Raw genomic sequence first — 14,127 nt, 5'->3', positions numbered from 1 at the left:
CTATAATATCCTTTTTGAGGTGTGGGGACCAGAACTATAATTGCCCTGGCCTGGATGGATTTCCATTTCCGGTTTGTAAGGCAAACATAAATCACAGATGTAATGTCAGTTGGTGGAAAACCCTTGGTCCATCAAGATCAGTTTTGTCGACGCAGGCTGGCAGAGGTCTTTCACATTACCTCCTGCCTGGTCCTTTCCACTGGAGATGCTGGGGATTGGACCTGGGACCTTCTGTGTGCCAAGCAGATGCTCCGCTACTGAGCCCCGGCCCTTCCTCTGGTCCATCACAGGATGCCACAATACATCTGCAGCGCTTGGTTCAGGCAACATGTGTGGTTTAATTAACATAACTGTGATTAATTTGGATGTGGGCCGCTCCAAGAACTATGGTGAGTTCAGCTACACCAGGATCTGAAACCATAGTTTGAAGTTGAGTTGGAAGCAATGCTCCCTCTAAGCTGTGGAGTCTTGTGAGCAAAAATTCTACTTTGTGAGCTACTGGCATTAAAGTTGTGAGAAAGCGATTTGGCTAAAGGCATAAATCAGTTTGCTCTGGAGCCATCTTTCCGGAGCTAAGACAAAAATGTGTGATCCGGAGGCTAAAAAATTGTGAGCTAGCTCACACTCACTCAGCTTAAAGGGAACACTGGTTGGAAGCCAGCTTGGCACAGCAGTTAGAATGTCAGACTAAGGTTTGCCAGACCCAGGTTCAAATCCCTGCTCTGCCATGGAAGCTTGCTGGGTGACCTTGGGCCAGTCACACACTCGCAGCCTAGCCAACCTCGCAGGGTTGTTGTGAGGATAAAACGAAGGGGGGGAGAATGATGTAAGCTGCCGAGTCCTCGTTGGGGAGAAAGCTGGGGTATAAATGAAATAATTTGCACCCTGCCTTTCTCGACAATGGGGACCCAAGGCAGCTTGCATCATTCTCCTCCCCTCCATTTTATCCTCACAACAAAACCCCCGCAAGGTTCGTTAGGCTGCGAGTTCGTTAGGCTGCGAGTGTGTGACTGGCCCAAGGACAACCAGCCAACTTCCATGGCACGAGTGGGGATTCAAACCTGGGACTCCCAGATATGAGTCCGACACTCTTAACCATCCACTACACCACATTAATAACCACAGTGAGTACGATGGAATGTTTCAGGAGGGTGCTTGTATAAAGATAGAAGATTGTCATCTATCATACTGTTTACTGATATCTTGCTCTTAGGGCACTGTTTTCATCTTCTGCAGTCCATTTTATGCATTGTCTATGGTATGCCATGTCTTAGAATTAATGTTTATCTGCATCGCCTTCTAGTTTTGTAATCCTAGTCCGGCTGCATTATTTATTGGGTGGCTCTTTTACAGTGTCTGATCGCATTGCTTTCATATTTTTTTTCTAATCCGCCTCGAGTCTCAGCAAGAAAGACTACAAAGGAAATAAATAAATAAATAAATAATGGACGAAGGTGATATCTTGACTGGTCAGAGGGCGGGGACTCAGGGAGACAATGAAACGGTCTGTTGTCAAGAAAAAACAGGCCTGGAATGATCACCTGTGACCAAATCCTGGGCTCACAGACTGAGCATATTAAACAACAAAAAACCCTTTGGTTTTCAAAGCACGTTTGAGCCCAGGGGCACTAAGGCCAACAAAGTCTTATTCCGGGTAGAAACTTTCCTGTGCATGCACGCTTCTTCAGAGACATTGAAACAGACTTCCTCAAGCCTTACATATAGGTAGGGAGGGTTAGTTGGCAGGAAGGGCTAGTTAAGCATCAAGATGCATAAGTAACTGAGTGATAACTATAGCTAAGCTTGGATTAAAACTAAGTTTTGTGTCCCACATCTGTTTGTTAACTCTTTTTTGTATGCTAATTTGCTGCTATTCTATGGTGGCTCAAGTGGTTAAGACGCTGAACTGCAGGCTGTGGAAGGTCAGTAGTTCAGCAGTTCGAGACCCGGGTGCCGCAAGACAGGGTGAGCTCCTGTCTCTAGTTCCAGCTCCTGCCAACCTAGCAGTTCGAAAGCAAGACATTGCAGGTAGATAAATAGGTACCACTTCGATGGGAAGGTAACAGCGTTCCACTTCGATGGGAAGGTAACAGTGGTGTTTAGTCATGCCGGCCACGCGACCACGGAAACGTCTTCGGACAGTGCTGGCTCTTCGGCTTGGAAACAGAGATGAGCACCGCAAACCCATTCGGATTCAAATGGCTTTCGAGGAAGGGACCTTTTTTACCTTGCTGCTATTCACAGGTCTTGCCAACTGCTTTAATTTAATCTTAGCTATACTTATCGCTCAGTGACGTATGCATCTTGACTCTAATTAGCCTTTCCGGGCAACGAACCCTTCCCCACAGACCCTCTCTCTACCTATCTGTAATGGCTGAGGAAGTCTTGTTTCAACGTATCTGAAGAAGCGTGCACGCACAGAAAAGCTTCTACCCAGAATTAAACTTTGCTGGTCTTAAAGGTGCCGCTGGACTCAAACTTTGTTCTATGGCTTCAGGCCAACACAGCTGCCCACCTGAATCTGCTTGTGGTTTTATGTTATACTAGAAATAATGCCCGTTGCGAAAATAAATACAACGGGATCTAGAAAGAGGCTCTGGGAGAGTGCTCTGGCTTTGGGCAAACAGTGTCAGTTTCCTGTGGCGACCTCAGCAGGGTTTAATGACAGAGTCCACTGTTTTCTCCAGAGGGACTGATCTCTGCTACCTGAAGAGCATTTGTATGTTTGAGTTATCTGTAGCCCTCACCTGGAGAGTGGTAACCATTGTTACCCATTCTCCTCTCCCCTATGAGGTATGTTATGCAACTGAAAATCCCAACTGCCTTGCGCGGGGGGGGGGGAGTTTGAGGTGTGGAATGGACTGAAGTCCAATCAGCTTCCATATGCAAAAGACCAGGTTGTCGCAGCAGTTGTGGTGTGGGCGGGACCCGGGCTTTGCCTTCTGATTGGTGGCGAAATATGCTGAGGAGCAGTGCCATCAGCCATACACTAAGGGAGTGCATTTTAGAATTAGAACTTTGGCACCCACTATTCAATTATATATAAGGAGAGATTTGAACACAGCCTTTGTGTTTAGTGTGCCCAGAAGACAGTAAGAGCCAGATTCCGGAAGACCAACAAGATTTTCAGGGTATGAGGTTTTGATAGTCAAAGCTCCATTTTCCAGAAGACAGTAAGTCCATATGAAATACAAAAATGCTGGGAGGAAACTTCGCTTAAATCACAACTGTTGATTGTTGCATTGAAACATGGCTTGCCCTGTCTGGCTATACATGGATGGCTCGTATGCATTTTGTTTCCAATCAGCAGCTATTTTGTGTCTGTCTCCTTCTGTAGTTGCAGAAGGCAGAAGTGGAAGGGACTACTCTCTGACCGATTCTGCAACAGCAGTTGTTCCGCCCTCGGTCTCCCGTTTCCCCCAGTTGTACTGCTCAATTTCCCACTTTTTGATGCGTGGCCGCATTTTTACTCACATCTCCCCCCGATTTCCCCTGCATCTTCTTGATCCTGCTTTTGCGGAATCGGTCTCTGTGTTAAGACAGGTGGCAAAAAGCAGCCAAAAACAGCTTGAGAACCAAAGATGTTGCACGACTGCTAATGAGTAGCCAGCAGAGGGTGCTGCTTGATCTTTCAACAGAATGTTTCCCTTTACAATGGTCAGCAAATACCGTGCTACAGAAGATTACAAAGTATCTCAAGTTATATATATATTATTTCTTCTATATTTCTTACAAATTATTCACCATTATATTAATTATCATATAAACATTAATACATAGAAAGAATCATATATCCAAAATCTAAGTATTGTCTCTTTATATATCACAAAAGATGCACAACCCCTTTATTAATACCAGCCCTCCTTAATTGTACAAAAGTTTTAAGAGAGAGGACTCCTTTAAGTCAATTTTGAATTAGTGGTCAGTCTTGAGGAAGAATTGAAACAGTTTCCCAATGAAGAAAGGTTAAAGCGCTTGGGGCTCTTTAGCCTGGAGAAACGACGGCTGAGGGGACATGATTGAGGTTTATAATATTATGCATGGGATACAGCAGGTAGAGAAAGAAGTACTTTTCTCCCTTTCTCACAATACAAGAACTCGTGGACACTCAGTAAAATTGCTGAGCAGTCGGGTTAGAACAGATAAAAGGAAGTACTTCTTCACCCAAAGAGTGATCAACACTTGGAATTCCCTGCCAGAGGAGGTGGTGGTAGCTACAAGCATGGACAGCTTCAAGAGGGAATTGGATAAACATATGGAGCAGAGGTCCGTCAGTGGCTATTAGCCATGAGGTATAGATAGGAACTCTTCATCTGGGGCAAGTGATGCTCTGTATTCTGGTGCTTGGGGGGGGGGAGGACAGTGGGAGGGCTTCTAGTGTCCTGGCCCCACTGCTGGACCTCCTGATGGCACCTGGTATTTCTGGCCACTGTGTGACAGAGAGTGTTGGACTGGATGAGCCATTGGCCTGATCCAACATTGGCTTCTCTTATGTTCTCATGTTCTTATTCACAGTCGAACATTGAAAAGGTATGGAACGGAACACTCGCTACCACAAAACTATGGGAGGAGAACCCAGCAGGAGAAGTGATGCCCATCCAACATTTCAGCAGAGTCTTTTCAGAGTTTAAGGGAATGGAATTTTAATAATCAAGTCACTGGCAGAAGAATGTCCTACCATAGAGATCTGGAAAGGAAAACTCGCTGAGCGTGCAACATTGGCAAAACTAACTAATTATATAAACAGAAGACCATTGAAAGAATTTCTTCAGAAATGGCAAGCTTGCCGCTCATATTATGGGAAAAGCTAAATTTTGTTTGCTCAGAAGTTTGTTCAACTGTTAAAGATGTGATCTTTCTTACTGTTAACAGATAATCGTTAACATTAGGAAAGTTCTTGTTTATTCTTTTAGAGAGAACCCATCCAAAAACACTGGAATATTGATGTTTCCTTCTTCCCTTTTGTACCCCACCTTTTTTGAGAAATTTTTTTAAAAAATTAACCATCAAAAAAATAAAGTCACTGGCATAATTTGCTGTCTCAGAGGAAAACTACAACAACTTTTGGGACCCGCCTTTCGCACTCACCCCCACTCTGGTCTTGGCTCTCGAGGCCTTCTGCCGCATGGATTCGTATCTGAGACACCCTCTTAGGGAAGCCACGCAGCATATCCAGGCACTCCGGCTTGGGTTTGTTCAGCTTCAGCTCCCTGAAACGTCGAGATTGAACACATCGGATGAGCGGGAAGGATCTGGGTACAAATGCCAGACTCCTTTTACAAAATGCTGAGATTCACCCCATTCAACAGCTGTTTTAGATCAAGATGGGCAGGGGTCATTTCCTGCAGGAGCGCACAGGAGCAGAGCTCTGGCAGTAAAGAGCCCAGGGGGCGGGCACATGCAACAAGCCCCACCCCCTGCTCAGCAGTCCTCAGTCAGAGCAAGAAGCAGCCAGGTAAGCTGCAGAGGGCCCCCCCCCGGCCCAAAACAGTCCAGTGGCACCTTTAAGCCCAAGTTTTGTTCAGGTACAAGCTCTCCCTCCTCTGTGAGGGCAAATCAGTGGAGGTACACTCAACATTGCCCCCCCCCCCAATAGCTAGCAATCCAAAACAGTCCAGTGGAGCCTGAGCGGTGGGTATTGCCTTCTGACACACACTTCCGGTGATGTCAGGGGGCGTGGCATATGCAAATAAGTTATGCTAATGAGTTATGCTAATGAGCTCCTGCACGGTTTTTTCTACGAAATGACCCCTGAAGATGGGTATCCGTGTGAGTCTGTCTGTAGCAGCAGAAACGAGCAAGAGTCCAGGAACACCTTCAAGACTAACAACATTTTTGGCAGGCTTCCGTGGGTCACCGCCCGCTGCTTCAGATACTCACGAAAGCTCATACCCTGCCAAATTTCGTAAGTCTTTAAGGTGCTCCAGGACTCTTGCTCTTCGACAGCTACAATGCAATCAGCCATTTTTATTAATAACGAAGAAGCAGAGTCAGAAGCATACATGGACTTCCGGGAGCCTCACAGATCTATTAAAACTGGACCAGAATGAGGAGGAAGAAGATACCAGGCACTGGAAGCTGCCTCCTGACCAATGGCCCCGAAGAGAAGGTCCCCCCACTGCTTTCGCCCCTGGGAGAGTTACTCAGCTTGACGCCTACGGAGGTTGGGGGTGGTGGAAAGTGCAAGTCACAGCCGGTGTATGGCGACCCAACAAGGTTTTCAGGGCAAGAGATCTTCAGAGGCGGTTTGCCAACCCTGGACTTCCTGGGTGGTCTCCCATCCGACGACTGACCAGGGCCAGGCCTGTAGCTACAGTGGGGCCTCCTGGGGCCCGGCCCCCTAACTTCTTCCCAAGGCCCCCTGACTTTTTAGGAGGAGCCAGGGGGAGGCCGTGCGCGCCTGCACTCCAAGCTGCGAATTCATGGCTTGGAGTGCAGGTGTGTGTGGCTTCTTCCTCAAAGCATTTAAAGGGACCCTTTAAACGCTTGGGGGGGGGAGTGGGGCAGCATGTGGGAGCCACATGCAAACTTCAGTGCCCCCTGACTTTTTAAAAGGCCCCCCAAACTAAAAAATACTGGCTACGGGCCTGACCCGGGCTGACCCCTGCTTAGCTTCTGAGATCTGATAAGATCCATCTCGCCTGGGCTATCCAGGTCAGGGGCTTATGGAGGTTATGGGGTAAATACTTCCATATCCCAGAAACCGGCTGGCATACTTCAGTCTGGCAGCCATGTTGCATGCCGAGGGAGCAGGCAGCTTCCTGCAGGTCCGGCTGTCACGCTACTCCTTTCTCAGCAGCCACCCGAGAGTTACTGTTTTGGACATCTGTCTTAACACACATAAAAACTATAACCGGTTACGCAACACCGGAAAATCCCCAATCTGTTTTATTAAACCTCTGGCAAGATCTAAACATCCCCAAAGCACGTTGTGAGCTTATTCCCATACTTCTGTTAGCTGCAAAGAATGTAATAGCTACATATTGGAAAATGCCAAATCTTCCTTCATTAGAATTGTGGTGAAACGTCTTTGGACAGCGCTGGCTCTTCGGCTTGGAAACGGAGATGAGCACTGCATCCCTAGAGTCGGATTTGACTGGCTTTCGAGCAAGGGAAACCCTTACCTTTACTGTTCCAAAATTTGGGAATATGCTATAATGGACAAAATAAGAGAAGGAATTCAAAGATCAGAAAAACTCAAGGCTAACTGTGATGACCTAGAGAAATGGTACCCCTTTTTGGGGAAATGTCGTTTTGATCAATAAAATCCAAATTCACTTGAAAATAAGAGAAACAGTGAATGTATTGCTCTATTGTAGAATGAGTGTTAATAATGTAAACATTTATGTAGTGACAAAATAGTTTGTAGTGAATTTTGGGTTTTTTATGCTTCTATTATTATTGTTATAAATATCAGAATGTTTAATAAAAAATGTTTTAAAAAAAGAGAGTTACTGTTTTGCAAAGGAAAAATGGCCAGACCAGGAGCAGGTAGGTCTTGAAAAACCAGGCAAAATTGAGGGATGCACCCAACAGCAGGAACTCATTAGGATTGGCTACATTTAGGGTGTGTGGCCTAACATGCAAAGGGGTTCCTGCTACAAAAAAAAGCCCTAAACAGAATAAGAAGCAAAGGTGAGTGTGTCTGGATGACCACACTTCTGGTAACATGGGGTGTGTGGCCTAATATGCTAATGAGCTGCATTGTCATGGGTGTGGCCTAATATGCTAATGAGTTTCTGCTGTTGGGTGTGCTCTATTATGCTAATGAGTTCCTGCTGCTGAGCTTTTTCTACAAAAAAAAGCCCTGAAAAGAACAAAGTTTGAGTCCAGTGGCACCTTTAGGACCAACAAGGTTTTATTCTGGGTATCAACTTTCCTTTCAATGGGAGGAGTGTTCACAGGCAAATCTCAATGGGAAGGGAGTGCTAGCCCAAAAGACTCACCGACTCTTCCCCCATAGCAGTGGAACAGAGAAACAATGACTACGAACAGCCATAAAAAGAATGCAAGTATCAGTGGAAGGCAGGAGGATCTAATGTACATGTCTGTGTCCCCTCCTGTTGGAGTGAGCAACTCAGCCTGCCTACATTGCTCTAAGGGTGTAGAGGTGTTATCTCCTTGAATGGGAGGCCTCTCTTTGTCTCTCCTCTTTGTCTTCACCTGGGAGCTGCCCTCTGACCTCTCCTCTCTCTTTGTCCTCCCCTTCTCTGCACATGGCCTTCCATGGAGACCCAGGTCTCTGCAGGTCTCTCCTGCAGAGGCAATGCCCTCCTACTCCCCCACACACATTGATGCCAGACAAGCTGGCCATTTGTGATGGGGAAAATACTCTTTTGATTAGGCTTCTCTTTCTCTTATTTTGACAGCAGCCTGAATGTGGACTGGATCTACTTGAATAAATGTAAGTTTTTCTTCTTTTCTTGCAATATACCTCTTGGGGAGATTTATTTACTGCACTCAGCGTGCGGTCAGACGGCCTGGTGGGAGTGGTTTAAACGGCTCCGGTTCCAAGTGGACTAATTTGATCCGAGGCAAGTGCGATCACACTCACCTCCCTCACCCCGCAACACATCGCTCCCGGGTGTCCACAACTAGGCGCACAACAGCGTGTTTCAGCGGTTTAAAAAAAATTACTATTATTTTACATTTTGCACATGCGCATAGGCAGCCATCCACAGAACTGAGAACTTTGCGCAGGCGCAGAACACCCTGTCCCGAAAAGCATGCCCTGAAGGAACACTGCCTTTTAAACTTTTACAGCGAAAAGGGCCTCTGTGAGGTCCCGGACTCGTCCAAAGCCTAAAACTAATCACCGTTGTTGGTTTTTTTGGTTTTATTAATGCCGGGGTGAAGCTTCACCCAAGCACATATCGCTGAGGCTTAAAAAAAAATGGCAGGCGAAAAGCGGAAGCCTCGGGCTTCCCAGGGGAAGTGGCTCTACACCGGTGGAGAGCCATCACATGGGGAAAATGCGACTGGAACCGGAGCCCTCAGGAAAACACCACTTGGGGACCTAGTAGCAAAATACACCGGTTTAAAGAGTGTTTGGGACGGTTGGCGACGGCTCGGGATGGAAGGCAGATGTTGCCTGTGTGATTGCGCGCAAGTACTCCGTTTCCAACCGGCATCTATACCAGCTCAAATGGCCCATCTGTATGCACCCTCAGTTTCACACTTCTATTGCCCAAACGTTGCGATATTAACCAAACATCCCAATACTTTTTTCAAATGACCTTCACATCAATTTGGCACAATGCTGTCCATAAGCCCTTGTGACTCTTCTGCTGAACTGTCTGTGAATCTCTCCTTCGCTGTGTGTGTACGCTGCACGTGCCCATTTCATCAAACGTATGGACAGTTTGCACTGGAGGAGCACGAGAGAAGCAGGAGATGGCGCCACACCCCCGGAAGAAGCAGTACCTGAGTTTTGACGGCACATCCGTGAACACCCTCAGCATGAACTCTGTTTCCACACCGGGGCTGAATGTGGTTGGGATCAGGACGTATCGGCCTCGCTTGAGAAGCACCTTCAAAAACACCGTGCGCATGTCGATGTACGCAGAGGTCGCCACCTTCTCTTGTATGTGCATCGTATGCATTCGACATTCTCTGTTGTCCTCCACCTGGGAAGGGAAACCAGAGGGCACCGTTTGTTCTTCACACAGACGCTACCTCGGCTGGGGGACGTCCATCGAGTTCGGACCTTTGGGTCCGGTGGCCTCCTGGATCTACTATGTGGCACAGATGCAAAAGCGCCACTGCATTGAGGGAGGACACACGGCACATCTGAGAAACGGACATCGTCCCGTGTAGCTGATTTAGGTCGTCTGGAGGTGGGCTCAGCAAGCGGCGTGACCACCCACCTTGAAGATTTCAAAGCCGATGACGAAGTTCTCCCCTTTCCCTTCTTTCTTGTGAATTCGCTGGTCCTTCTGCTGCAGGGAGATCAGGACTTTGTCCTCTGCCTTCTTAACATCAAAGACGTACTGAAAGGGAGGGAAGGAGGAGGATGGACATGGAGCCCGCAAGGTCTCTGATGCTGGCCACCTACACCCCGGGGATCGGCAACAGGGTGACCAGGGCTCTTTTTGTAGAAAAAGCCCAGCAGGAACTCATTAGCATAATAGGCCACACCCAACACCAGAAATGCATTAGCATATTAGGCCACCCCCCTACCAGCACATTTCATTAGCACATTAGGACGCACCCCCATGTTACCAGAAGTGTGGTTATCCAGCCACACCCACCTTTTGCTTGTTATTCTGTTTACCTTGTTTGTTGTCAAAACTCCTTTGCATGTTAGGCCACACACCCCTAATGTAGCCAATCCTAATGAGTTTCTGCTATTGGGTGTGGCCTATTATGCTAATGAGTTCCTGCTGGGCACGGCCAACTTGGGAGCCAGCTGGAACTCTGTTGCTGTGCGTTCCTGCCCAAAAATAGCCCCTATGGGCACCATGGCAGCATCCTTCCTGGGGCCTGCCAAGTGTTTTTAGAAAGTGGGCGTGGTCAGGTGGGGCTTTTGCCCAACAAGGCTTCTGGCTGGCCAGTGGAGTTTTGATGGGCTGTGCAGATTTGTGAATATGTTTCTCTGGCAGCCACTGCCACCACAGCACAAGGATCTTCACTGTGTGACTGAAGGTAAGCTGCGGCAGCCGTTTTGTGCCTGGCTCTGTCTCCCGTGGCAGCCATTTCATGTAGGGTTGCCAGGGATCCCTACCCCCAGGCCCCGCCCCCCACTGCCAATCAGCGGACTGGTGTGGGGACTGACCAGGAGCAGGAGGGAGGCCCAGTCTATGTCGGCGGCAGCATGGCGATATCAGTGCTGGCATGTACCGGAAGGGTTGTCATCACGTCGTCGATGTCGCAGTGACGCTCTGGTATTTGGGCAAAAACTTATGGTAGAAGCCATTTTTACCATAGAGTTTTCGCCCAAATGCCAGAGTGCCACAACAGCACAACATGATAACATCACTTATGGTACACGGTGGATGTCTCATCACCACGTCATTGACAACATAGCCTGGGCCTCCCTCCCGTGCCTGGTAAGTGCCCCCCCATCTCTTGCCAGTTGCCAGGAGTGACCCAAAGACTCTAATTTGGGGTCTGCATCTGCCATGCTTGGTCAGAATTCCAAAGGTGCCCACAGGCTCAAAATGGTTGGGGACTAGGGTTGCCAAGTCCTTACCCTCTGTATACCGGGGGAGTCCAGCGCTGCTCTGGGAGGCTACGTGTGCAATTACGTCACCCAGAAGTGACGCAACCATGTCGGGTACGCCGGGGGTGGGGCCACAATCATCCGAGGGAAAACCATAGAGTTTTCCCTCGGATTACCACGGCCCCACCCCCAATGCAACCGACGCGACTGCGTCACTTCCGGGTGACGTGCTGACGCCGGGTACGTCGTGTGCTTTGGGGGTGGGGTTCCCCCCGGGGCCCGATCCGCCGGCGGCGGGTAACGGGCCTCTCGGGTGGGGGTTTCCCCGCCCCCCGGGGGGACTTGGCAAGCCTATTGGGGACCCCTGGTCTACACAACTGGACAATGGCCAAAGGACTTGTGCGGCCTGTTAAAATGAAGACAAGCCCTGCACAGCCCCAAATTTTGTAGCAAGGTTTTGAGAGGTACATTTGGGGGGGCAGAAACAATGCATAACAGCCAAACCCTTGTAGCAGTACCTTATAGTAGTAGCTGGACAGATTTTATTTAATTGCACTGAGATTAATCCAGTTCTGTCTTGCAAGATCTATAAATATATGCCTAATGCTTGTCAATTATTTCCATTCCCATCATACTCACTGGCTGCAACAGTGCAGGCCAACTTCTTACTGAGAAATTGGGTAGAACTGGGAAGGAGCTTAATTTAAATGCAAACGAGGGATGCCAGCCTCCAGATGGGGCCTGGGGACCCCCCAGAATTACAGCTCATCTCCAGACTACAGGGATCAGTTCCCCTGGAGAAAACGGATGCTTTGGAGGGTGGGCTCTGTGGCATCGTACCCCACTGAGGTCCATGTTAGGGTTGCCAGCTCTGGGTTGGGGAATACCTGGAGATTTGGGGGGTAGAGCCTAGGGAGGGCGGGGTTTAGGGAGGGGGAGGGACCTCAGCGGGGTCTAACGCCATAGAATCCTTCCTCCAAAGCAGCCAGTTTCTCCAGGGAGATTGCTCTCGGCTGTCTGGTGACCAACTGTAAAAGCAGGAGATCTCCAGGTGCCTCCTGGAGGGTGACACACCTGGTCCCTGTCCTCCTCGGTCTCCACGTGCAAATCTCTAGGAGTTTCCCACCCCAGCCCCCACACCTCCGTCAGTGAGCAGGAGGGATCTGGCAACTAGGGATGCCAGCCTCCAGGTGGGGCCTGGATATCCCCTGGAATTACAGCTCATCTCCAGACTACAGACAGGAGTTTCCTGGTGAAAAGGTCTGCTGTGGAGGGTGGTCTCTATGGCACTGTAACCTCCTGAGGTCCTCGCCCTACCTAGGCTCCATCTCCAAATCTCCAGGAGTTCCCCACCCTGGAGTTGGCAACCCTAACCTCCCATCCCCTTCTAGTGGCCAGGAAGGACCCAGCAACCCTAATGCAAACGTGGAATCTCCACGAGGGGCCCAGCCCCCTTCATGCCCCCTCTGTGGCTTATGGCTCTGCAAGAGAGCCAGGAGACCACCCACGTAAGCCAGAGGGTTCCAGGGAGCCACAGAAGCATAGCGCTCCCCATAGAAATGACATAATGTGCAGCTGCAAATGAAGCAGAATGCCAAGACTGAGACAATTCTGTAGGAACGCTGAAGTAACTAGCTAGAAACTGAAGGCCCACGGGGAATCGTGGGAGGGGGAAATTATTTGCAAATCCCTCACCACGCCTCAAAAACGGGATTCTTAACGCTGAGGGAGGTAGGGAGAAGGCCGATTCCCTCACTGTTGGTTTCCTTTGACTGACTCTCTTATCTGCTCTGCACGCCTCTTGTCATGTCCTCCTCAGTCAGGGTCTTGTGTTTTGGGGGGAGGGGTCCTTGATTAATTCAGAGTGTCATATTCGTCTAGACAAGTATATTTGTCTGCAGGAACCTCTCCTTTGCCTGTGAATGAACCCGTTTTGTGATCATAACAGGGACCAGTTCCATTGTTATTATCTACACTGAAGTAACTAGCTAGAAACTGAAGGCCCACGGGGGAATCGTGGGAGGGGGAAATTATTTGCAAATCCCTCACCACGCCTCAAAAATGGGATTCTTAACGCTGAGGGAGGCGGGGAGAAGGCCGATTCCCTCACCGTTGGTTTCCTTTGACTGACTCCCTTATCTGCTCCGCACGCCTCTTGGCATGTCCTCCTCAGTCAGGGTCTTGTGTTTTGGGGGGAGGGGTCCTTGATTAATTCAGAGTGTCATATTCGTCTAGACAAATATATGCAGTACATTTGTCTGCAGGGACCTCTCCTTTGCCTGTGAATGAACCCGTTTTGTGATCCTAACAGGGACCAGTTCCGTTGTTATTAGCATACAGAGGAAAGTAAAAAAAAGGCTAGCGCCTATTTGGCCTCTGACCAAGGGCTTAGGGAGGAAAAGTGGAGAGCAGCATGGATTCCCATGACTCATTTTGCTGTCTTTCTCTCTCCAGAGACCAGCCGTCTCTAACTTTCAACTGTGGGGTACTATCAACAGGAGATGGTAAATCTTCATCCTCACTGCGTGCAAACTTCTGGTCCCTGTGGGCAGGCGGAACGGCAAGCTCTAGGAGTCAACAGTCTAATCCACCAGGGCAATGCTAAGGCCCGCCTTGTCTTCTGCTGGATGTGAAGAATTTAGGTAGATCATGATGGGGGTGGCAGGAAGGGATGAGCCAGTGCTCGGCTCTTGCGGTCCCTTCTTACATGCCCGGGGCAATGCCGATCGCTAGGGCTTTTTTTGTAGAAAAAGCCCATCAGGAACGCATTAGAATAATAGGCCACACCCAACAACAGAAACTCATTAGCATATCCAGCCACACCCATGAGAGCGTAGCTCATTAGCCTATTAGGCCACACCCCCACGTTACCAGAAGTGTGCTCATCCAGCCACAGCCACCTTTTGCTTCTTATTCTGTTTACCTTGTTTGTTGTCAAAACCCAGGGCCTTTTTTTGTAGCAGGAA

General features: G+C 48.8%; 1 protein-coding gene across 1 annotated transcript in view; it reads right to left on the bottom strand.

Moving 5' to 3' along the window:
- Nucleotides 1-14,127, bottom strand: part of LOC107122138 (calpain-5-like) — a gene marked incomplete at its 5' end in the record, with an annotated part of 52,818 nt that overhangs the window by 10,006 nt on the left and 28,685 nt on the right. Inside the window, 3 exons of the mRNA XM_015425170.1 lie at nucleotides 5,089-5,210; nucleotides 9,424-9,626; nucleotides 9,867-9,989. Of these exons, the coding sequence (XP_015280656.1) occupies nucleotides 5,089-5,210; nucleotides 9,424-9,626; nucleotides 9,867-9,989 (448 nt within the window). The remainder of the gene's footprint in view (nucleotides 1-5,088; nucleotides 5,211-9,423; nucleotides 9,627-9,866; nucleotides 9,990-14,127) is intronic.

This window comes from Gekko japonicus, unplaced genomic scaffold (assembly GCF_001447785.1).
Source record: "Gekko japonicus isolate JY-2015 unplaced genomic scaffold, Gekko_japonicus_V1.1 scaffold4422, whole genome shotgun sequence".
Taxonomy (NCBI): domain Eukaryota; kingdom Metazoa; phylum Chordata; class Lepidosauria; order Squamata; family Gekkonidae; genus Gekko; species Gekko japonicus.
This window is presented reverse-complemented; position numbering and strand designations above follow the sequence as displayed.